We start from the raw sequence: 25,574 nt of genomic DNA on the forward strand, positions 1-25,574 counted from the left end.
TAATTATCACAGTTTCTGGCATGTGCATGTCACACAGGAGACGTTAAGGTGAGGATGATTAGCTCAATACCTTTACCCTGCCTCTCTATAGCGTTAAACTGGTGCAGGATGTGGGCAACTCAAAATTCAGGAAGTGTGCACCCCGGGCTGCATTGAAGTGACCTGAATCTGTCACAGAATTAGTTCGTAGAAGAGTCGTAAAAAATGCCCGAGGGGCATTCGGCCCATCGACTGCTTGCTGCTGGCTCTTGCGTGCAAGCCAGTCCCATGCCCCCAGACCGCTGAACAGAAAGGTGTCTTGGGAGGTGGCCGGGGGGGGGGGGGGGGGGGGGGGGGGGGGGGGGGAACAGGGCGAAATCGAAAGTGGGGTTAAAGTCAGGAAGTGGCTGGGTGTGTTGTGTTGTGTTGTGTGAACATGGCCTCCAGACAGCAGCAGCCCCAGAGCTGGACCCAGGAGGTAAATTGTCCCATCTGTCTGGATGTCTTCACCAATCCGGTTTCCCTGGAGTGTGGACACAACTTCTGCCGCTCCTGTATCACAGGCTGCTGGGGACAGGGACAGAGGAATCTCTGCCCGGAGTGCAAGCAGGAGTTTCCCGACAGAAAGCTGACCGTCAACAGGAATTTAGCCAGTCTGGCGGAGAAAGCTCGGAATTTAATCCTGAATCCAGGAGAGGGGGGCAGTAAATTTCACTGCGAGGAACATCAGGAAGAACTGAAACTGTTCTGTGAAACCGACAAGAAATTGATCTGTTTGATTTGCAGGGATGCGCGGGAACACAAATCGCACAACCTCATGCCCATTAAAGAAGTGGTTGAAATCTACAAGGTTACTTGGGGACAGGTTTTATTACCAGATTATTTGATCACGTTATCATAATCTGACCCTTTCATCCTGTATCTCCTTTCCCTATCCCAGGATGAGCTGAAATCAGCTTTAGAATCTCTCTCAGAGAAGAAATTGATGTTCCTGGAAACTGAACTGAAACAGATAGGGAAGATTTCTGAAGGTAGGGTAAGTTTTGGGGGTAACTGCTCCCATTTTCTGGGATCTGGGGTAGTTTTGTTCCCCTCAATCGCGGGACACGATTATTATTATTTTCCCCACATTTCATTGGCCAGGAGCAGTCGAGCAGTCTGCAGACCCACATTGTATCTGAGTTCAGCAAAATGCGCCAGATTCTCTCTGAGAAAGAACAGCGTTTACTCCGGGATCTCAGGAAGGAGGAGGAGAGGATTCTGGACACAATGGAGAAAAACCTGCAGAAAATTCTGGAGAATTTATATTCCATTGAGGAGGACCTTTCCAAGTTGCAGAAACAGATGGAGCAACGGGACGGAGTGAAGTTTCTGAAGGTGAGGATTATAATGCTGGTTAGTTGCAAAGTAAATAATGGAAAAAAAAGAAATGCAAAACCCGCCTAACAGTTGCACAAGAGGATAATTAAATCATAGGTTAGAATCATTGAATGGTTACAGCACAGAAGGAGGTGATTCAGCCCGTTCTTTCTGTGCTGGCACTCAGTAGGAGCAATTCACCGAGTACCACGCCTCCCCTCCTTCCTCCCCCATGCCCTGCCCTTTTGCGAAAATAATTCAATTTCCTCTTGAATGCCTGAATTGAACTTTTTTCCAGCACACTCTCAGGTAGCGCATTCCCAATCCTAAACACTCGCAGCATCCTCAAGGCTTCTCCTCTTTTCCCAGACCCATGCTTTGCCAATTACCTTAAATTAGTGTTTTTCAAACTTTTTTTCCCGGGACCCATTTTTACTAACCAGCTGACCTTCGCCACCCACCATTTATATTTATCTTTAATGCGACAGGTGAGTCTGCTTAGTCCTCACAATCTCACTCCAATCAGTTTCACAGGAGGAGGGCAATGCGCATATCAGGTGCAGAGGTCAGCAGGTTCCTTTGTGCTATTTTCACCTTTATGAAAATGGAAAATCCAATTTTGCATAAGTAGGTTATTGTGAAGGGCAATCGCAACAAAATGCTTGTTTTACTCAGCACTGGGTACTCCTTGGAAACGCTACTCCAGAATGCTGACAGCCTAATGGACTTGTGGCGTGTTTAGAATATGCTGTCACAGGTGAGGCGCAGCAGTTCAGTCCCTTCATTTGGAGTCAGCTGTAAGTTAATAACTGACTCTGGGGTCTCAAACGCAAAAGTATTTTTCACCCACCTCTTCTCTTTCAAAATCTGAAACTTTTCCTCTGGAAAGTATCGACAAAAGCTGTTGATCGGCGCAGCCAGATGTGCATGAATAAGGCTTGTCAGTCTATTAACAGTTCCCTTACTAACACTTTTTTTCCCAATGTGCTGTAGCAGTGTGGGGAACATGTAGTAGTTTTGGCTTTGTACTCACACTTGCCAAACTTTCAATGACATTTGGAAAGCATCTTTTTCACAGTGCCGAAAGCAATCATCATCTTTTCCTTGCTATTTGAGGTTCAGTTTGTTTAGAATTCAAAAGATGTCTGCAAGGTAAGGCACAGTTAGCATCCAACTTTCATTTGCCAGGATTTCCCTGCATGTACGCACATGGGCCTTGCATCCTGATTTGTATTGGCATAATATTTTAATTTTTATTTATTTCTTTATTTTATAGATTTAGAGGACCCAATTATTGTTTTTTCCCAATTAAGGGGCAATTTAGCGCGGCCAATCCATCGAACCTACACATCTTTGGGTTGTGGGGGTGAAACCCACGCATAATCTATCTTAATAAGACAAGTCCGTCAATCCTGGAATCAATCTAGTAAACCTTCTCTGAACCACCAGTGCTGCATTTACGTCATTCCTCAAGTAAGGGGGCCAAATTGGTTCTCAGTACTCCAGGTGCAGTCTCACCAACACCCCATACAGCTGCAACAGCCTACATCCCACGAATGAATAAATCAAAAGCAAATTTCATGTCCCTGCTGCTCCTGTTTCTTTTAGTCTATGAGCTCTAACTTTGTTCACAGGTCTTTGTTCGGGGGCAGCAGGGTAGCATGGTGGTTAGCATAAATGCTTCACAGCTCCAGGGTCCCAGGTTCGATTCCCGGCTGGGTCACTGTCTGTGTGGAGTCTGCACGTCCTCCCCCTATGTGCGTGGGTTTCCTCCGGGTGCTCCGGTTTCCTCCCACAGTCCAAAGATGTGCGGGTTAGGTGGATTGGCCATGCTAAATTGCCCGTAGTGTTCTAATAAAAGTAAGGTTAAGGGGGGGGGGGGGTTGTTGGGTTACGGGTATAGGGTGGATACGTGGGTTTGAGTAGGGTGATCATGGCTCGGCACAACATTGAGGGCCGAAGGGCCTGTTCTGTGCTGTACTGTTCTATGTTCTATGTCTGTTGATTGGCACTTTACTAAAGTTAAGAGCCAAGCACATTGTTGTGGGTCACATGTAGGCCAGGCCAGATAAGGATGGGAGACTATGGTAGTCTATGTACGCCACATCACCAGCATTACCCTCAACAGCCCTTTCTGTTGTCCCATCAAAAAAAACACGCAAATCCATTGAACAGAAGTGTGTCCTGCGGGCAGCACGGTGGTACAGTGGTTAGCACTGTTGCCTCAAGGCGCCAAGGTCCCAGGTTCGATCCCGGCTCTGGGTCACTGTCCGTGTGGAGTTTGTACATTCTCCCCGTGTCTGCGTGGGTTTCGCCCCCACAACCCAAAGATGTGCAGGGTAGATGGATTGGCCACATTAAATTGCCCCTTATTTGGAAAAAATTAATTGGGTACTCTAAATTTATAAATGAAACGCAAGTGTGTCCTTCACAAAATCCGTGCCGGCTTTCCTTAATTAACCCTCATTTTCCCAACTGATGGCTAATTTTGTCCCGAATTATAATTCCTGGAAACTTCCCTACCACTGAGGTTAAACGGACTTTATTTACAAGGCTTATCCTTACACCTTTAATAAACAAGGGTGTAGTATTTGGAATGGGTCTTCTGGCACGATAACTGAATCTAGGGAAGATTGGAAAAGTAATGCCACTGCAATTTCCACTTGGTATCACTTCCCTAAATAAGCATACAGGGAACCTGTTAAGGTCACCACAGGCCATGAAACTATCATCAAATTCACCACAATTCTGCCAGTAATTATTGCTACAAAGGGCCAAAGGAGCAGAAGTTGGCCATTCGGCCCAGTGAGTCTGCTCTGCCATTCCTATGGTCTTATGGTCCTGCTCCTAATTGTCTGTTCTTACATTCACTCCCCATGGCCAGTGAAAATTTGAGATTATCAGCCGCTTGTTGCAGTGTGGGTATAGTTTCTGCTTTCTGGATTTACGCAATAAATATATATGATATTTCCGATCAGTCGTCATCAGCTCTAATTTGTGTTTTATTTGTTTCAGGAGGTAACGTGTCAGAAGATGAGGTAGGAAAAGACATTCACTGAAACTCTGCACGATCTGGTCAGATAGCTCAAGGCAAATGTCTATGGCCAATTTAGTTAAACTGTTTAATATTTGCAGGACCAGTGCGGACTACGACAACCGACCATTGGCAGATGACAAGCTGTCGATTGGGAAGTTCAAAGGCCCTTTGCGGTACACAGCGTGGAGAGAAATGATGGACGTCATTTACCCCGGTAAAACTCTTACATTCCAACGGATTGATAAACCCAAATGAGAAGATCCTGAGCCTGCTCCCAGAGCCGAGATGGAATAATCTCGGATGTCCGGCTCCAGTCTGGAACCGGGACATTAGCCAATATTATATATTCCGCATTAAGGCGCTTTCTATGATGGTAACCAGTTGGAAGTATTATCACCCAAAGGTTATGTGCTTCTAGTGGCACAGTGCTAACGTCAGTTGACTAATAATCCTACAGCCCAGGCTATTGCTCTAGGGACATGGGTTCAAATCCCATTATGGCAGCTGGTGGCATTTGAATTTAATTAATCAATTTGTCATATAAAGCTAATCTCAATAATACTGGTGAGACTAAATAAATAAATATTATACCGTATTTTTCAGGATGTCTGAAAGCACTTTGTAGCCAATTACTGTTGTCTTCTGGGAAATGTGACAGCCATTTTGTGACCAGTAACCTGCTGTACAGGGCAACCTGATAAATGTGGTGATTGTAGAAAAAAAAAATGTGTTGTTCCTCGTGTCTTAATAAAGCTCGTAGTCTCAAAGGTGGAGAAGATGCTTTATTGTGAATTCGTTCTGTCTTCAGAGCTTAACTTACGGCTACCTCAAAGGCTGCCTGCTTGTTTGTCTGTGTCCTGCTACCAGTTCTGCCTTCCGTGAAGTGTGTCGTCACTTCCTGTCCCTGTGTATATATAGCTCTCCCGTGCTCCCTCTAGTGCTTGCTCAGTTGTATTGCATCTAGTCAGATCTACAATCACCACAATAAAGAGCAGATAATCTGATGTTAACTTTTAACGAAAAATACCCTATCTGGTTCACTAATCTGCCGTCCTTACGAGGCCTGGCCTATATGTGACTATTTTCTAAATGGGGAAATGCTTAGGCAATCAGAAGCACAAAGGGACTTGGGAGTCCTTGTTCACGATTCTCTTCAGGCTAACGTGCAGGTTCAGTCGGCAGTTAAGAAGGTAAATGCAATGTTAGCATTCATGTTGAGAGGGCTAGAATACAAGACGAGGGATGTACTTATGAGGCTGTATAAAGTTCTGGTCAGACCCCATTTGGAGTATTGTGAGCAGTTTTGGGCCCCATATCAAAGGAAGGATGGTCTTGGAAACTGTCCAGTGGAGGTTCACAAGAGTAATCCCTGGAATGAAGAGCTTGTCATTTGAGGAGCTGTTGAGGACTCTGGGTCTGTACTTGTTGAAGTTTAGAAGAATGAGGGGCGGTCTTATTGAAACTTGTAGGATACTGTATGGCCTGGATAGGGTGGACATGGAAAGGATGTTTCCACCAGTAGGAAAAACTAGAACCTGAGGGCACAGCCTCAGATTGAAGGGACGATCCTTTAAAACAGAAATGAGGAGGAATTTCTTCAGCCAGAGGGTGGTGAATCTGCGGAACTCTTTGCCGCAGAAGGCTGTGGAGGCCAAATCACTGAGCATCTTTAAGACAGAGATAGATAGATTCTTCATTAATAAGGGGATCAGGGGTTATTGGGAGAAGGAGAATGAGGATGAGAAACATATCAGCTATAATTGAATGACGGAGCAGACTCGATGGGCCGAATGGCCTAATTCTGCTCCTCAGTCTTGTGGTCTTAATAATAAACAAAAACAAACTAAAAGATGATGGTTAAAGGTTAGCAGGCCACAGGCTGCTTCTGTGAAGCAAAACCTTTCTGATGAAAGGTCGCCTTTGCGAAACTCTATTTCTCTCTCCACAGATGCAGAGCTATTTCCAGCACTTATCTTTGTTTCTTATTTCAGATTTCTAACATCCACAATGTTTTGCTTTTGGACAAGAGTCCTTCTTTTGTTCTGTCCAATATTTATCCCTCAAGATTAACATCACTAAATCAGATTATCTGCTCTTTGTCACATTACAATGTGGAGCACTTTGCTCGGCACAAAATGGCTGTCACAGTTCCCAGAAGGCATCAGTAACAGGAAATTTCAGAAGTCTTCAGTTGACTGTAAAATGGTTCCAGACATCCAGAAATTGTGATGTTGAAAAACTCTCAAATTTGATGGGAATTTTAAGCTTTTAAGGTGTTAAACCCAAGTTAGCAGTATAAAATGGCTGCTTGACAGAAAAAAAACTATATGAGAATGGCTTGAATAAGTGTCAATATGTATAAAGAAAACAGCATAACCTTCAGCCTGTGAAAGTTGGAACACAGCCAGATTAGCGACCTGCTCTTCCAGACTTTGAGAAGGTGATTTGAGATTGCTCCCTGATAAGAAGTACGTTTTTCAGACGTGTACAAAATATTTTTGGGCGAGGTTAAAATTCCAATTAAAAAGACACATTTTATTCAGCCGTGATTCAGCCTGCTTTAGAACATTGGGCAAAGTCAGACTCACTGTCTGATTTTCCCATAGCTAAGGCAGAGATACTGATCTAACCATACTGGAGTATTATTCCAGTATTATTATTCTTCCATGTATTTGTTTGTGCATCTTTCAGTAAGCTTTGCTGATGAGGTGGAATGAAAAGTGCATGAATTTAGACGTCATTATTGACACGTTACGATTAGCTTCAGGTACTGGATTCTCCGGTGCCCCAGCCGAGTGTTTCTCAGTGGCGCACTGCGCCCCTCACTAGTGGCGGATTTCTCTCCTCCCGCCCCTTGTTAATGAGGTTTCCCATTGAAGCCACCCCATGGCACCGGGAAACCCGTGGGCGGGGTTGCAATGCTGGTGGGAACAGGGAATCCCAAGGGCTGAAGAATTCCAGCCACTATCTATAACTTCCTGTATATGCTGTAACCTACTAATGTCTTCAAGAGAAGACATGTACACATCTGAAGCAAAAAGGATGGTCATCTTAACAATGAATGTTATCTCGAGGATTCACATAAACGCTTTACTCGCGGGGACCAAGTTTAGATTTCCAAGTGCTAATATTGGCGGATTCAGCAGTAATTCATTCAGCTAAAACCTACCTCCATGTGTGTCTTGTCCCAAGGTAATGTTGTCACCTTGGAGACTCCTTGAAGAGGGGACTTGTATTTGAGGAACCAGACTGAGGGTGCGGTTTTCCAGCCCCCCCTTCACATTCTCCCCCCCCACCCAACCCTTCCCATGCCCCCCCCCCCCAACCTTTCCCCCCCCCCCCGCCACCCCCCCCCCCCCCCCCCCCCCCCCCCCCCCCCCCCCCCCCCCCCCGCCGAACCCGGTTTTACGGTGGTGGAGCCAACCCACCATTGGTCACCGGCAGGATCTGGTCCCACCGATGTCCACGGCATTTTGTGTTCCCCGCCTGCTGGGGGAGTGGGTGGAGGTAGAATCCCACCAGTGGGAAGGGCCAGGAAATCCCACCCTAAGTCTATGTTCCTTTAATATTGAGACATTTCCTTCAGTTGAGTCTCTAAGATAGGACTAAATTCAAGGGAGCGAGTTTGCCTTGTCCTTTGGGATGGTAACGATGATGCAACCGTTAACAGCAGAAAATATTGCTGAAGTGCAAGCCCTTCTCTCTTTGTGTGGGGATCAGTATTGACAGAATTGTGGTGAATTTGACACTGTTTGATTCACACCGTGGGGCAGTCAGAGAGGAGAAACCTCCGGGATTATAGCTTGGTTAAACCTGGACAGTCAGTGTCGTTAGTTTTGCTGGATTGCAGCCCCTCATCTAAGATTAGGGAACAGAATACACGCTTGCCGTCATGTATCTTCCACCTCGGGCGGCTCGGTGACGCAGTGGATAGCACAATGCCATGGACCCTGGTTCGATCCCGGCCCTGGGTCACTGTCCGTGTGGGGTTTGCACATTCTCCCCGTGTTTGTGTGAGTTTTACCCCCACAACCCAAAGATGTGCAGGGTAGGTCAGTTGGTCACACTAAATTGCCCCTTAATTGGAAATTTAAAAATAAAATGTATCTTCCACCTTTGGCTATTATATAAGATAAGCCACCTTCTTGTGGACATTAGGGACAGGCAGTAAATACTGGGGTGGTCTTGTGGCGCAGTGGGTAGCATCCCTGCCTCTGAGCTGGACGTTCTGGGTTCGAGACCCACCCCAGGATCTGATGGTCAATAAAAGTGGTCAATACATTATGCGGCCAAAAAGGTTGAGTGTGATGTACCATCGATTGCACGTGAGGCGAGTGATTTACCAAAGTCTGGCTTTAATTGACTAGAACACAGCTCTGCGATCGTCTACAGTGGAAAGGGACGATCGTCAGGCGTCTGAGCATTTATACCTCGTTAATAGAGGCGTGGTTAACTCAGCCTCTCGGCCAATCGGTCGAGAGGCACATGACCAACCAGGGCCAATGGTAAGCCGATGTTCTGGCCCAATGGCAGATGAGTATGCAGATCATATCACCACAGAGTGTCAACCTGCAAATCTTTCCAAACATACCAATGGCTGGCAGCAAGGGCGGGAGAGACTCCTGGTCAGACATGCTTTTTTTTAACATAAATTTAGAGTACCCAATTATTTTTTTTCAAATTAAGGGGCAATTTATCGTGGCCAATCCACCTACCCTGCACATCTTTGGATTGTGGGGGTTAAACCCACACAAACACAGGGAGACTGTTCAAACTCCATACGGACAGTGGCCCAAGGCCGTGATTCGAACCCGGGTCCTCAGCACCGCAGTCCCAATGCTAACCACTGCGCCGCGTGCCGCCCTGGACATGCTTGATGTGGAGTGGTGCCCTCGAAAGCTATAAGCCTCTGGCGACAGAATAGCGATCTGTTCTGGGAATTACAAGCTGTGCAAACAGACACAAGTCTGCCTTAGTGAACACTAGGTGCAGCAAGAGAATTTGGAATGGAATTGGAATAAATGCTGGCCTAGTCAGCGACACCACATCCCATGTGTTGTGATATGCATCACTGTAAATACACAAGGGGTTAATGTAAATACACTATGACTAAGTAAACACGAGAGGGAGCATTAGAGACGTGATGACATGCAGACAGACAGCTAATGAACACATTGAATAGGACACGACCAATGGGCAGTCAAGACACCCAGAGGTGACACTACCACAAGGCGGCATTACACAACCCATATATAAGGACAGGGCACACATGCTCTGTCTCTTTCCACAGGTGACACTTAGAGAGTAGGACAGGGGCAGATCAGAAGCATCACACCCACCACGTGGCTTAGAGCAGACTGGTTAGTTAGACTGAGTTACTATCGCAAGATTAGCAGCAGAGTCGAACTCATAGAGAACTGTGCTAATGGTTCAATAAATCACATTGAACTTACTTCAAAGTCTGGAGTATCTTTTGGTGAAAGCTGCATTGAGTTGCAGCCTGTGTTATCCCAGAGTACATAACACAACGCCATGAACAAAAGTATTTTAAAAAAGGAAGACAAACCCTCAAGTGAGAGATGAATCTATTTTCTGAACCTGGAGCTCATTAAGTTCCCAAATAAATCCATTTTCAAAAATAATTTTACTAAATCTCAGCACTGAATTAAATTACTGATTGTTTAATTTTAACTTACCCCCCCCCCCCCCCCCCCCCCCCCCCCCCCCCCCCCCCCCCCCCCCCCCCCCCCCCCCCCCCCCCCCCCCATACAGCTGCAGCCTCGTTGACTCAGGGTCTGAACACAGCCAATCGCTGGCTCTTGGTGTCTGAGGACCAGACCAGTGTGAGACACGGGAACAAACCACAGGAGCTCCCGGACACCCCGGTGAGGTTTGATCGATGTGTCTATGTGCTGGGAGAGAAGGGATTCACCTCAGAGAGGCACTACTGGGAGGTGAAGATGCGGAACAAGACATGCTGGGCCCTGGGCCTTGACCGACGGTCTGCTGACAGGAAGGGGAGAATCGACCCGAAGCCCCAGACGGGCTACTGGACCATTATTGAACCATTAGCACAGTTCTCTATGAGCTTCTTCTCGGAAAAGGCTACATCACCGCCAGCTCCAACTCCGACACCCGCCTCACCCCGGGCGTGTGTCCCCGGATGTTTGGAGTGTTCATGGACTATGAGGCCGGGCAGGTACCATTTTACAGTGCGGACGCCATGTCCCACCTCCACACTTACATCCACTCTTTCACTGAGAAACTCTTCACGTTCTTCATTCTGGCATCGAACGATGGCGGGATAAACGCAGCGCCTCTGACCATCTGTGGGTTCAAAGGCCACTGACAGCGGCCATCCCATAATGCCACGTTATGCACCTGTCGCTTGTGAACTGATGGGCGTTGGATTCACTCATAGGAAGTGTGGATTTCACTTCAGTTCATATCCTGCTCGAAGAAAGTGACAATGTCTTATTGATGATATTAGTTTGGTTAACCAGTGCACAGGGACAAACATATGGAAACTGTTACAGGAACCACTACAAAATCATTTATTTTATAAAGAAAAAGCTTCAAGACCATTCAGGATCAACAAGACACCTGAGATATACAGCGTAGGCGCATGGTCTGAAATACAGCAAGAGAACCTGTGTCCAGTTGGGAAGTTAAAAGTAAAGATGGAAGGTGGCGCAGTGGTTAGCACTGCTGCCTCACTCTGCTAAGGACCCGGGTTCGATCTTGGCCTGGGTCACTGTCCGTGTGGAGTTTGCACATTCTCCCCGTGTCTGCGTGGGTCTCACCCCCACAACCTAAAGATTTGCAGGCTAGGTGGATTGGCCACGCTAAATTGCCCCTTAATTGGAAAAGAAAGAATTGAGCACTCTAAATATACTTTTTTTAAAATAATGATGGGAAAGAGAATGGGGTGCCGGTGGTCGTGGTATTGTTACTGGACTAGTAATCCAGAGATCTTTTTTAAAAAGTTGTTCATGGGACGTGGATGTCACAAGCTGGGATGGCATTCATTGCCCATCCCTAATTGCCTTTGAGGAGCAGTTAAGAGTCACCACGTTACTATGGTGTACTGGAGTCACATGTAGGCCAGACCGCGTAAGGACGGTAGATTTCCTTCCCGAAGGGGCATTAGTGAACCAGATGGACTTTTACGACAAATGATAATGGTTTCACGGTCATCATTAGACTTTTAATTCCTGATTTATTTATATTTTGAATTCAGATTTCACCATCTGCAGTGGCGGGATTTGAATCTGGGTCCCCAGAGCAGTACTCTGGCTCTCTGGTTTACTAATCCAGTGACAATCCCACTCTGGCACCGCCTTAGTAACGCTCTGGGGGGACCTGGGTTCAAATCCCACCCAGATGGTGAGATTTAAATTCAGTAAACCATCTGGAATTAAAAGTCGAATGATGCTCATCACGCGACCATGGTCAGAAAAACCACCTGGTTTCCTCCAGGGAAGGAAATCTGCCACTCTTACCCAGCCTGGCCGACATTCAGTGTTAATGTAAGCCTACTTGTGACATTTATAAAGATTATTACTATCATTATTATGTGACCTCGATCCACTCTGGAATGTCATCCTCAAGAGCAATAAATATAGCCAGTGATGCCCACATCCAAACAATACAACAGGTCTGTGTTACCCTTACCGATGCAAATGTTTAGAAAGGACATGACGCTGACTGGGTGATGTAAACTAAAAGGCTGACCTCAGGCAGGGTCAAATGGCAACAGACCCCTGTGCTTTCCCTCTTCACATGTTCTGACACCATGAAAACCAATGGAGAATTATATTTGGCGGGGTAACACTGGCATTCCAGTTCACGTCCAGTAATTTAGATGAAAATTACCCTTGCAACGGTCGCGGAATTGTTTCGCCGCAGAAGGAGGCCATTCGGCCCATCGTGTCTGCACCGGCTCTCCCAATGAGCATCGTGACTGAGTGCCGCTCCCCTGCCCTCTTTCCCCTTTACCCCTGCACATTGTTACCATGCAAATAACCATCAAATGCCCTCTCAAATTCCTCGATTGAGCCTGCCTCCACCACAATTCCAGGCAATGCGTTCCAAGCGATTTTCATTTCATTTTATTTCAGGCGCCAATCGCTGTGTGTTTTAAAAAAAAATGTTTTTCTCACCTCATTTTGCAAATCAGTTTAAATCTCTGCCCTCTCGTTCTCGAATCCTTTTTGTCATGGAAACAGGTTTTCTCTATCTACTCTGCCAAGCTCCCCTTTATAATTTTGAACGCCTCTATCAAATCTCCTCTCAGCCTTCTTCTCTCCAAGGAGAACAGTCCCAACCTCTCTGATTTATCTTCATAACTGAAGTTTCTCATCCCTGGAACCATTCTTGTGAACCTCGTCTGCACTCTCTCCAACACGTTCACATCCTTCCTCTAGTGTGATGCCCAGAACTGTAGACAATACTCCAGCTGAGGTCTAACTAGTATTCTGTATAAGTTCAATATAACCTCCTTGCTCTGATACTCTATGCCCCTATTAATAAAGTATAGGATACTTTAATAGCTCCTTTCATCTGTCCTTCAATGATCTATGCCCATACACACCCAAGTCCCTCTGCTTCTGCATCCCTTTATTATATATTGTCTCTCCATGTTCTTCCGACCAAAATGCATCACCTCGCACTTCTCTGTATTGAACTTCATCTGCCACCTCCACCAACTTGTCTATGACCTTTTGAAGTCCTCACAGTTTACAATACTTCCAGGCTTTGTATCAGCCGCAAACTTTGAACTGTCTCCTGTGCACCAAGATCTAGATCATTAATATATATCAGGAACAACAACAACCCCTGGGGAACTCCACGACAAACCTTCCTCCAGCCAGAAAAACATCCATTGACCATTACTCTCTGCTTCTTGTTCCATTGGCCAGCAGCAGCGATCTTCTGGTCCTGATGATGTCGACAGGGTTTCACTTAGCATACACCACGAGCCACTGGCTTTGCCGACGGCAGGACAGGAAGGTCCCGCTGGCGGGAATGGCCGCAAAGTTCTGGCCCCTGTCTTTATCTGAAGGAGACTGGAAAATGAGATGGTAGAGTTAGAGTATAAGGTTCTGGTTATATTGCAGCGGGAACACTACATTCAGTTTTGTCCACACCATCGCAGGACTACCATGTTCGCCATGGAATGGGTGGTTTGGGATGACGGTGGGCTTGCAGTGCAGTTTCATTGGAATGACACTTTGGCTAAAGGGATTGAGTTGGGGACAGGTTGCATCACCTTCGCTTTGTATCCCACCGAATATAGAAGACCTGATATAACAGAAGAAAATGAAAAACATTCAATGAAGAAATACTTCCCCCTGCCCCCTCCCCCCAAACCCCTGAGTGGGGCGGGCGATATATGATACGATTTTCACATGGTCAAAAGAGGGAGATATTAGGAACTTGAGTCCAAATATGGGGTCCAATTTTGGGGTTAAACAGACTGAAGGAAAAGACTGCTCTCAGTCAGAGGGATATGCCCACAGCCTGAGTTACCTTGTCCCAGTCAGACTTCACCTCATTAGTGGGAATGCACAGGATGCCCCGGCTCAGCCAGGATGATCCACTCAAGATCCATTGTCCTTCGAGACAACCTTGTTTGATCAACTATTAGCCTATCACACAGTCTGATGGCCTAGTTGTCCATCAAATTGGAAAGTTAGTTTGCATATAAATGGCATAGCTCTGTCATTTTGTAGAAATGGAAGCGGGAAGCCAGAGAGCCCCGATACTGATAATGGATTCAGGTCTGGCCACCTCATAGAGAACCTTTGTTTGAAGGGCTGGCCGGAGCATGAGACAGAGAGAGACAGGCAGTAAATTCTGTTTTGAACAGTTACCAGAGAAGGCTGTGCAAACTGAGCAGGAAAGTCATGAAAGTTGCCACCGAGGCAGGATTTGGAGAAAGATTCTGAACCAATGTCCCAAACAGAAGAAAATTTGCATTATAAATGCAAGTATTTCCTTTGCCTGTTTGTGTAAATGGAACAAGAGCTGCATGTTCATCGTGTTAGGTAATGGGAAGCAGTGTTAAGATTAAGAAACTGCATGTAATTAGAGCTGAAGTAAAAGTTTAAATATTATTTTCCTTTAATTCATTTTAATAAAGTTTGCTTATAAAATTACCAAACTCTATTTCTTATATTATCACCCCTGGAACGAATCGGTCTTTCCACATTGCATTAAAACTTTAAAATGTTCCGTGTCTGGTTCAGTATCTTAGCCATGGTTGAAAGCTGACCAGGCGTCCATTACGTGTACACATGTAGGAGGCGATTCTCCCCAAACATTTCCCAGTTCATTTGTGGCGGGCTTTTCAGGGAGATTCCCATCGGCTCTGCCAGCGAGTTCCCCACCGCTATTCACTTAGTCACTTTTTGGGGCCCTGGGGAGTTTCTGAACGGTTTAGCTCACACTTAGAATTTTTTTTAGCACTGGGGAGCTGAACTCTGAGATGAGGCCGCCATTTTGAAATGGTGCCCCGATCTCGAAGTGAGCTTGTGGGTCCCACCCAGGAGCAATGTCACCCCCCACACGCATGGTCACTACCCCACACCCCACAAGTGAGGACACACCACTTTGGGGCCCCCCCTCTTCAGGCCCCCAAGCCCTCTTACAGCACCCCTTCCTATCTAGGATCTTCACCCATCACCCACCCAATCTCCCAGAGGTGACCTGCCCTGCACTCCCCCACCCTTGAAACCCTCCTCCATACTCTTTTCACGCGCAAGGCCCCCCTCGCTCCTTGTCTCTTGGTAGTTGCACTCAGGCACCTTTGCATTGCCACCCGAGCACCCAGACAGTGCTCCTGCTGGCTTGGCAATGCCACCCAGGCACCTTATCAGTGCCAAGGTGGCAGGGGCAAGATGCCAGCTGGGCAGTGCCAACGTGCCCGTGTACCAGGGGAACGGCCAGGGAGCCACCCTGCACTTACTCTGACCACCCAGGGGTCTCCGATGGCTCGGAAGATGCCCAGGATGGCGTTCCGCCTGCCCCACGTTTGTGTGGACCAGGACTGATCGGCGCCTCGCTGCAGCCTCCCTGGGAAGGCCAGAGAGTCGAAGGATGCCGGTGGATCCCGGGCAGGTAGGTCATAAGTGGGTTTACAACCTACTTCTGCGAGTGTCAGTTGGCCCCGCCCATTTCGGGCGGAGTTCCGACTCTGACATCTCGCGGGATTGCAGTGAATCCCGGGAGGCGCAGAGGCTGCCGGGAGGTCCGCTGGAGGCCTCTCCTGGGATTATCTGGCTGCGTTGTCCTCTTGCGTGAGCTCAACTCGGCAAGTGAATCGCGGCCCGTAGGGTTGCCGAATGATTTTAAATATGTTGCTGGGGTGAGATTCTCTGTTTCCCGACGCTGAATTCCTAATCGGCGATCGGGCGGAGAATCCATTTTTAAGACGGAGTCGGGGGCGCCGCCAGTTTTACGTAGGTTTCGCCTGCTCCGCCCCCAACCGAAATGGCATCATCGCGGCAAGCGCCTCACACCGTTGGGACCCCCTCAGGACCTCCCCTGAAGGCCCACCCTGGATGCTCGGCCCTCGATGGGCCTAGTTCACGATGGCGCGGGGAGCGTGTGGTCGCAGCCATGTGGGAACCCGCATGGCGGCTGCAGACTCCCACCCCCACTAGAAACACCCATCTCCCCTGCCCACCTCAAACATCTACTCCCCCCCCCCCCCAAATTCAACATCCACTCCCCCCACCCACTTTGAACTTCCACTCCCACCGCGTGTTAATCAGACAATGCCAGTCAGGCTGCTGGCCGGGAGGTGAGGTGGGGGGGGGGGGGGGGAGATTCGAGGGCTGGAGAGGCTGAGGGGGGGGGGGGCGCTTTGGCGAAGGCTGGGGGGGGGGAGCGCTTCGGCGAGGGCTGGAGGGACTGGTGGGGGGGGTGGCCAGGGGGTGGCGATGGGGGCTCTATCTGGCAGGTCGGATCCATGCACGTCCGGCGCCATGTTTTAGAGGCGTGTCCACTGCAGGTTGTCGCCGTGCGCATGCGCGGCCATGGACCCGGCAATCCTCCGGCCGTTATTTTTGTGGCGCGGCTGCTCGCCCCTCACCAGTCGAAGGATCGGTGATGCGTCGCCGCCGATTTTCCCCACGTAAAATGCCACGGACAACCCGCACCTAGCCCCAAAATCGGAGAATCTGGCCCCTGGTGCCCCCCCCCGCACTCCAGCTAATAGTCAGACAACACATACATGCTTGTGACGTATACGGTCTTCCTAATACCAGTTGGGAAGAGAAAAGACTCGATTAGCGGTCCACTTGACCAGCAATCCGTACACCAGCTGAAACATTAACTCCCTCGACCGGCTTAACCCAACTCTCTGTGCTGTGCGCTAAACATCCACTCTCTCCACTACCCTCAATACCCTGTCTCTCATAACGTCCAAAGGCCCACTGCCTCCATCACCTCTAACAGCCACTCACTTGGCCACTCATGCCCCCACTATAAACATCCAACTCCCCTGCCCATCTCAAACGTCTAATCCCTCCTCAAATTCAACACCCACTCCCCCCACCCACTTTAAACTTCCACTCCCACCGCATGTTAAACAGACAAATCCTCCCCGTCTTAAAAATGCACTCTCTCTCCCCCCCCCCCCCCCCCACCTCCACGTGCGTTAAGCACTCACTCCCTACCCACCCCTCCCTCTCCAATGGCAGATGGCAGCAACTCAGCAAGGCTTCATCCAGACCCCAGACCTCCACCACCAGGGAAGATTGAAAGTGCCGGACGGAGTGGGTGATGGAGGGATATGTCCCTCTGGAAGATACGGTATCCCTTTGGCAGCACGGTAGCATGGTGGTTAGCGTCAATGCTTCACAGCTCCAGGGTCCCAGGTTCGGTTCCCGGCTGGGTCACTGAGTCTGCACATCCTCCCTGTGTGTGTGTGGGTTTCCTCCGGGTGCTCCGGTTTCCTCCCACAGTCCAAAGATGTGCGGGTTAGGTGGATTGGCCATGATAAATTGCCTGTAGTGTCCTAAAAAAGTAAGGTTAAGGGGGGGGGGGTTGTTGGGTTACGGGTATCGGGTGGATACGTGAGTTTGAGTAGGGTGATCATTGCTCGGCACAACATTGAGGGCCGAAGGGCCTGTTCCGTGCTGTTACTGTTCTATGTTCTATACCGGGGGGGGGGGAGAGCCCATTGGGAGCTCACCTAAATCCATTTCGTCCTCAGCCCACTCCGGAGGACAGCTGCCTTTGTAATGGGTTAGAATGGATAAATGATCTTGAATCCGAGCTGGAAACTAAAATAAATCATCGTTTTCAGTTTAGTTTGACTTTGTGGGTGTAAGAAGCTGAGTTGTAATCCACAGGAATCTTGACAAGAACGGCACTGGAAAAAGTCACACATCATAAGTTGAGCCCTCGGGCCAGAGATGCTCGTATCTATGTCTCAAAATGAGTGTAGTATAATGGCAACATCACTAGACCAATAGCTCAGAGGCCTGAGGCTAATCTCTCAGGGGGCCCTAGTGCTTGGCAGAATATTAAATTCAGTCAATTAAAAAAAAAATGGAATTGAAGAGCTCATGGCCAGAACTATCATAGATTTGTCGTAAAAACCCATCTTCTCGGAGAACTGCAGTCCTTACCCCCGATCTGGCCGACATGTGACTCCAGGTCCACAGCAACGTGCTTGACTCTGAACTGCCTCTTTGTAATAATGTCCTGAGCAAAGCACTCGGCTCAAGGGGCAATTAGGGATGGGCAACAAATGCTGGCCTTGTTGGCGAAGACACCCCCACATCCTGCAAAAGAGTAAAAGTGGTTGACCGTGGAATGGTGTCCCGTGTGAATCAGCACCTTTGCCTTTTTCAGAAAGGACAATTGTATCTCGTCGCTGTTCTGGTCTGGATATTCGGCTTTGAAGTGGGACAACTGGTGCGATTTAATTGTGCGGAATATCAAAACATTTAAAAGCCTTAGCATAAACAATGTGGCTGAACCCTTTCTGAGCATGGTGGGATGTATAGCCAATGCTGTGAAACCTAGGCAAGAATATAAGTCATAACATTTTATCAGAGAGTGGTTGGGGTGTGGAATGGACTGCCTGCTGTGATAGTGGTGTTGGACACTTTGGGAACTTTCAAGCGGTTATTGGATAGGCACATGGAGCACACCACAATGACAGGGAGTGGGACAGCTTGACCTTGGTTTCAGACAAAGCTCGGCACAACATCGAGGGCTGAAGGGCCTGTTCTGTGCAGTACTATTCTATGCTCTATGTTCTATGTTTAATGGCCTTAGGCGCCCCCTGACTCATCTTACCAGACGATCTTTTACATTTGAGCTATAGTTAGGTTTAATCTTAGGGTTAGCAGGGGATATAATGTTAGGTTAGAGTTTAGGATTATCATCACCTTGCTGGACAAATTGGAGAAGTTAGGGTTAGCGTTAGGGTCAATTGTAACACCTGAAATCACCATGTACAACAGACATCTACAGACGCTGAAATATGCCCTCGTACGAAAGGGATATGGTGCTCGACTCATCGATCGGCAGTTCCAACGCGCCACAGCAAAAAAAACGCACCGACCTCCTCAGAAGACAAACACGGGACACAACCGACAGAGTACCCTTCGTCATCCAGTACTTTTCCGGAGCAGAGAAACTACAGCATCTTCTTTGTAGCCTTCAACGTGTCATCAATAAAGACGAACATCTTGCCAAGATCATCCTCACACCCCACCACTTGCCTTCAAGTAACCGCACAACCTCAAACAAAGTACCCAGCCTTCAGAGCAGCAACCACGACACCACCAACCCTGCCATGGTAATCTCTGCAAGACGTTCCAGATCATCGACATGAGTGCCACCATTACACGTGAGAACACCACCCACCGGGTACGCGGTACATACTCGTGCGACTCAGCCAACATTGTCTACCTCATACGCTGCAGGAAAGGATGTCCTGAAGCGTGGTACATTGGCGAAACCATGCAGACATTGCGACAACAGATGAACGGGCATCGTACGACAATCACCAGGCAGGAATGTTCCCTTCCAGCCGGGGAACACATCAGCAGTCAATGGCATTCAGCCTCTGATCTCCAGGTAAGCGTTCTCCAAGGCGGCCTTCAGGACGAGCGACAACGCAAAATCGCCGAGAAAAAACTTGTAGCCAAGTTCCGCACATGTGAGTACAGCCTCAACCGGGACCTTGGATTCATGTCGCATTACACTCACCCCACCATCTGGCCTGGGCTTGCAAAATCCTACCAACTGTCCTGGCTTGAGACAATTCACACCTCTTAAACCTGTGATTATCCCTCTCTCCAGTTGCTCTGTCTGGACCTGTAAAGACTTAATTACCTGCAAAGACGCATTCAAAGTATCGTATTGCAACTTTGACTTTGTGTATATAAATGTTTCTGGAACCTACCTCTTCATTCACCTGAGGAAGGAGCAGTGTTCCGAAAGCTAGTGATTCAAACAAACCTGTTGGTCTTTAACCTGGTGTTGTAAGACTTCTTACTGTATTTTGTTATGATGGCTGCGGAGAACATGTTTCAATTTATAGGGATGGCAGGTCATGAATAAGGTTTGCTCTAATGTCTCTGTCTGGCCTGTTTGTTGCACTGTACAATCCTTTAAAGATTATTGCCAGGTAATGTATGTGGGCAACTTAGAGGGGCCACTGCTTCTGCGCAAAGACCCCTGCACAACACACTCCCGAGTGTCCCATGGCTGTGCTCCGGCCTTTGGGATTAACCCTTCCCACCGGCCTCGCGGATTTCATGATGGCGTGGGGTGGCATCACTGCAAATCCCATTGACAAGCAATGGAAAGAGAGAATCCCTCCACCAGCGAATGGCGCGCCCCCGAGAAATACGTGCCCGGTGGACCGGAGAATCCCATCCGATTGTTGTTGTTGTTTTAATTCCCGTCACTAATGGTGCACGAGGCAGACTTTCATCTGTTCCCACAGTGAGTTTTTTTAACCTGGAACAGGTCAACTCCGCATCAGGCATGGCTGGCCAGTTGTCCCTCCTGCTCTTACCACCAGCCATTGGCATGTTGGAAGGATTTGCAAGTTGACACTTTATGTGCCTTCCTTGGCCATCAAGCCCAGGAGTGGCATCCAAACCTGGACCTCTGGCTCAGACGCATGGAGGTTCCCCACTTCGCCACAAGACCTCCTGTGTATAAGGTGGTTGCTCAAAGATCCGATAAGGGAGCCAGACGAAACAGGGAGAAGTTAGAACAAGGCACTGGCAACCATAAAGGAGTTTAGCACAATAAATAATTGGATCGGTACGCAACGGGGATAGACAGTTGTGCTGATTGAGTGAGGTGAACAGGGCTAAGAGGAGGTTCACGTGCAGTCTAAACTCCGACATGGGCTGGTTAGGCTCAATGTTCCACTGCTGAGAAACTCTACATCATTTCAGACAGCTTAAGATCATTGCCAGAAAAATCAAGAGGGAGTAAGGAGGACTTAGAAGAACTTCCTGTGGCGGCCATGGAGTGAGTGGTCACACACAGGGAAGCTCCGGCTCAAAGGCGTGTGGATGTGAGCTCTTTTTACCTGAAAGTGGGGAATTTTGACAGGAAAGTGTAGCTGAAGGTGTGGAGGAGAAGTTCCTTCTGGGAGTGGCAGGTCTGCTGGTTATTAGACATGGCAGAAGAAGGTTAAAGACCTGGTCAAAGACAGAGAAATTTCGGCTAGCTGGGGGGAACGAACTACGGTACCTGCAGCTCAAAAACTTCCTACGAAAGGAGACACGGACGTACCCACAACCGCCACGACAGACACTACTGGAAGACCTACTGGACGCAAGTATCCTAGAGAAAGGGAACTGTAGCGACATGTATGACCGACTGGTAGAAAGGGACGACACCGTACTGGACGCAACAAGAAGCAAATGGGAGGACGACTTGGGGATGGAGGGTGGGGACTCTGGAGCGAAGCACTGCATAGGGTCAACTCCACCTCCACGTGCGCAAGGCTCAGCCTGACGCAACTAAAAGTGGTACATAGAGCCCACTTAACGAGAAACCGTATGAGTAGGTTCTTCCCGGAGGTGGAGGACAGATGTGAACGGTGCCAAAGAGGCCCGGCCAACCACGCCCACATGTTCTGGTCTTGCCCCAGACTTGTGGAGTACTGGACAGCCTTCTTCGAGGCTATGTCCAAAGTGGTGGGGGTGAGGGTGGAGCCATGCCCAATAGTGGCGGTCTTTGGGGTTTCAGACCAGCCAGATCTATTCCTGGGGAGGAGGGCGGACGCCCTTGCCTTTGCCTCCCTGATCGCCCGCCATAGAATCCTGTTTGGCTGGCGGTCAGCAGCACCACCCAGAGCTGCAGACTGGCTGTCCGACCTCTCGGAATCTCTCCAAATGGAGAAAATCAAATTCGCCATCCGAGGGTCGGACGACGGCTTCCACAGAACGTGGGAGCCATTCATGCAACTGTTCCGGGACCTGTTTGTCGCAAACGTACAAGAGGAAGAATAGTCGGGTGGCCAAGAATCAGGGGAAAATGGACGGGAATCGGGGGAAGGTAGCCGGGGGTGGGGGGGCTACGGGTTCGTTACGGGGGTTTGATGGCTAGCTAAGGCCCAAAACCAAACTAAATAAATGCCAATAAACATGTGCCTCGGCCATATTGGGGAATGTAAAATATGTATGCCGGCTAAAGGGGGGAGGCCACAGTTATTATTACGAAGATGCTTACCTGTAAATATATATGTTAATTTTTGCGTGTTCTTTTTTTTTTCTCTCTCTCTAACAATTTGTAATTTGTTCAATATAAAACATGAAAACTGAATAAAAAACATTTATAATAAAAAAAAAGACCTGGTCAAGGACTAGAGGAGACCTGTGGTGGAGCAACAATTGGAAAGATGGCGGAGGGGGAAGGGTTGTTGCATGCTGGGAAACCCCAGATGGAGCAGCTGATGGCGTTCATCAGAGAAGAGTTCCACCAGTAACGAAAGGAGATTCAGGAAGACCGATCGAAGGCCATCGAAGGAATGGTGAAGCTTGAGGACAATTGGGAGGAGGAGTTGTGGAGGGGAGATAGGATGGGGTGTGCGGAGCAAGGCCATGCGCAGGGCGAATTTGACCTCTACATGCACGAGAATGAGTTTGATTCAGTTTAAGGTGATAGCCAGGGTACACATGACTCGGGCGAGGATGAGTGGATTTTTCCAGGGGGTGGCAGACATGTGTGAGAAGTGTGGGCAAGGACCAGCAAACCAGACGCATATGTTATGTGTTGTGAGCAGTTGGAGAGATACTGAGATGGGGTGTTTGGGACGTTCTGAACGGTTGTGGGGTTAGAGGCCGGGCCGGACCCCATGGTGGTGTTTCTGGGGAATCGGAAATGCCGGAGCCGATTGGGGGGTGGAGGAAGGCTGATTTTGTGGCCTTCGCCTCTCTAGTTGCCCAGCGAATTATCTTTCTGGAATGGAGGTCGATAATGCTGCCGGGGGTGGCGACCTGGCTGGGGGATCGATACAACTTCCTCCAGTTGGAGAAGATTAAGTTCAAATTGAGGGGATCAGTGGAGGTGATTGAGATACGGTGGGGACTGTTCATGACCATATTTGAGGAATTGTTCTGCGTGGTGTGGGGGGGGGGGGGGGGGGGGGTTGGGGAGGAGGGAGGGTAGAGGGTAGGGGGTGAATAGGGGGGGAAAACTTGCATAAACTGAATGGTGAGGTGTGGGGAATGTTCTTCAATTTATTTCTGTTTTTGTACTTTTGAATATGTTTAGAATGCATTAAAAAAGGATTTGGAAGGATTTAGTTGAGTCTCTCAGAGAGCCAACACAAGGCTGATGGGTGGGGTGGCCGCCTGCAGAGCTACACCATTCCCCGGGGTAGATTCTTGTGCTTTGCTGGATATTCCCTCTCATTAACGTGAAAGGAAGGGAATGTCAGCGGGTTCTCTTGTTGTCCTTGGTGTGTGAGTAGCCCCCATCTCTCCCGCAAGCACCTGAGACTCAGACTCAGGCAAACAAACAAACTGGAGGCCTGTTTGCCCTGTTCCACCATCACCCTGCCCCCCCTCCCTGCCCCCCACCCAACACAAAGACCCCAATGTTTCCTGAAGCTGAAGGGGACAATCTACCCTTCAAACCCTACAATCTTTATCGTGTGTGAAAATGCTGACTCGCACCTATACAGGGCGGGATTCACTACAATCGGCGAATTGGCCTGACGCCAGTGCCAAGAGTGGCGTGAACTTCCAGGGGCTAGGCCGGCGCCGAAGGGACTGCGCGAGTTGGTGCATGCGCAGACCTGAGGAAATGAATAAATGAATGTGATAAAATTAGGCACTAGGACCCTGAGGGCACTGTGGTCACAGACAGAACAAAGGAAAGCAGAAGTTTCATGGCTCGCGGGGGATGGTAACCTCGTGGTCAGAAGGAATCAAAGATGCTGGGGTTACAATGCAAAGTGACCAATTAGGATATAGGGCCAGGTCAGGAGGTGTATAGAATGACCAATGGGAAGCTTATATGTGAATCTTACTGTGATTTTGAATATATCAGCAGAAGCTTCTTTGTATTCTGTCTCTCTTTATTCTGGGCTCTCAGAAGACAGTGTGTGTGTCCTGAGGTCCTATGGATTAAGTCAGCCTTGCAAGTTGGTTATTATTAAATGATATGATACCTGCAAATCCATCTCAGATTTTATTGAATCTAGACTGACAGCAAATTAACCAGGAATCCACATTTGGTGCCGAAATCCGGATTTCTCGACAATTTTGCCTTTCATCTGCGAAATCAGAATTGGAATGCTCGCAGACGGTGAGAAAGGAAATGGGCCCCACGGTATTTTTATATCGATTTTCCTCTGTCTCGTATTCTGCTAACAGTCTAATCACTCGCATTTGCTCAGGTTCGATTGCCTCGACGAAATCAAAGGTCAGTCTGATGGATTCAAAGATTTTATTTCAGTCACTGCAGGTATGGTTAAGTTTTGGAATGAGGCGAACAGTTCAGTTGGTGTCTGATGGGATGTTGCCTGGTTCCTCAGTTGCATGAGGCGAACAGTTCAGTTGGTGTCTGATGGGATGTTGCCTGGTTCCTCAGTTGTATGAGGCGAACAGTTCAGTTGGAGTCTGATGAGATGTTGCCTGGTTACTCGGTTGCATGTGAGTAGCAAATTAAAAATTGGCTCTATTAAATTATACTTTAATTCGGTTAAGGTCTTTAACGGATTGATGTGATATCGCGCAACAGTTCAGTAAAAGACCGCTGATGGGATGTTGGCGCACACTTCAATTCCGTTCAATTTTAAATTTGATGAAAAAATTGGTTAAGGTCCGTACCGGGTTGATGTGATGTCGCGAAACAGTTCAGTGAAGGAAGGATCGCTGATGGAATGTTTGCGGACAGTTCAATGCCGTTCAACTATAGCTTCGCGAAGATATGGGTTGTTTGAATGAAACAGAATTGGGTTATAAATGACTTGTGTGTTGATGAATGCATGTGTACGGATGTGAATTCCTTTGTCTGAATGGAGATCTCCAATGAATGAATGAGTCTGTTTGATAAGAATGTGATAACCTCTGTTCCTAGTTTTGTGAAATGTTGTGTTTTAGGAGGTATTAAAGTGAGAGTTAAAACGGAGTAAGTATTTGAAAGTTCTTCAGAACCTTAGTAATAATGATGTTAATTAAACATAATTCTCAGGAAGAAAACAAAAATTGAAATCAAACTGTATAAATTGGGATTCGTAAATGATTAGTTGCAACTCGGCATAGTCTTGGCTGGAAAAAAATAAATAAATAAAATGAGGGAGATAAATACAAAAGTTTCAAATCAATTAGAAGTAAAATAAATGGCCGGCACAGCAATGTGCTTGGGACAAAGATTTCAAGCAGTCAGCTTTGTGTAAGCTGTACTGCATGGCTCCGCAGGGTCCTAGTGCCCGACGAGCACGAAAAGTCACTTGCAGAAATAATGATGTTTAGCATGTTATAGACATTGAAGAAGGAGATTTGGAGAATAAAGATATTGGACCAGAAGTTAGATTAAGAGAATTAATTGCAGTATCAGGAAATGAGAATCTGATTGCAGGGAAATATTTAATGAAAAAATTGATGCAGAAAAATTAAGATATTAAAACCAATTGCTAATTTAGAGGAAGTTTGGGTGAAGCTACCAACTAAGACTTCAGGGAACATCATCCGTGAAG

The 25,574-nt window shown here is 47.9% G+C and overlaps 1 protein-coding gene across 2 annotated transcripts; it reads left to right on the forward strand.

Annotated features, from left to right (window-relative positions):
- The first annotated feature begins 1,021 nt into the window (after positions 1 to 1,021).
- On the forward strand, positions 1,022 to 11,178 carry LOC119976311 (E3 ubiquitin-protein ligase TRIM69-like). Of its 2 annotated transcripts, none has more exons than XM_038816752.1 (3): positions 1,022 to 1,356; positions 4,354 to 4,376; positions 4,474 to 5,008. In XM_038816752.1, exons 1-3 carry the CDS (start codon positions 1,171 to 1,173, stop codon positions 4,628 to 4,630), a joined length of 366 nt encoding a protein of 121 aa, XP_038672680.1. In that variant the 5' UTR covers positions 1,022 to 1,170; the 3' UTR covers positions 4,631 to 5,008. The 2 variants fall into 2 exon arrangements, with proteins under 2 accessions (XP_038672680.1, XP_038672679.1); XM_038816751.1 differs by lacking the exon at positions 1,022 to 1,356 and adding an exon at positions 10,148 to 11,178 and having other exon boundaries at positions 4,225 to 4,376; positions 4,474 to 4,589.
- Positions 11,179 to 25,574: the final 14,396 nt, after the last annotated feature.

Source organism: Scyliorhinus canicula, chromosome 13 (assembly GCF_902713615.1).
Source record: "Scyliorhinus canicula chromosome 13, sScyCan1.1, whole genome shotgun sequence".
Lineage (NCBI taxonomy): Eukaryota > Metazoa > Chordata > Chondrichthyes > Carcharhiniformes > Scyliorhinidae > Scyliorhinus > Scyliorhinus canicula.

Coding starts and splice junctions, on each gene's coding strand:
- LOC119976311 (XM_038816751.1), top strand. Junction 4,590..10,147: donor GATGGACGTCATTTACCCCG/GTAAAACTCTTA, acceptor CCCCCCATACAG/CTGCAGCCTCGTTGACTCAG.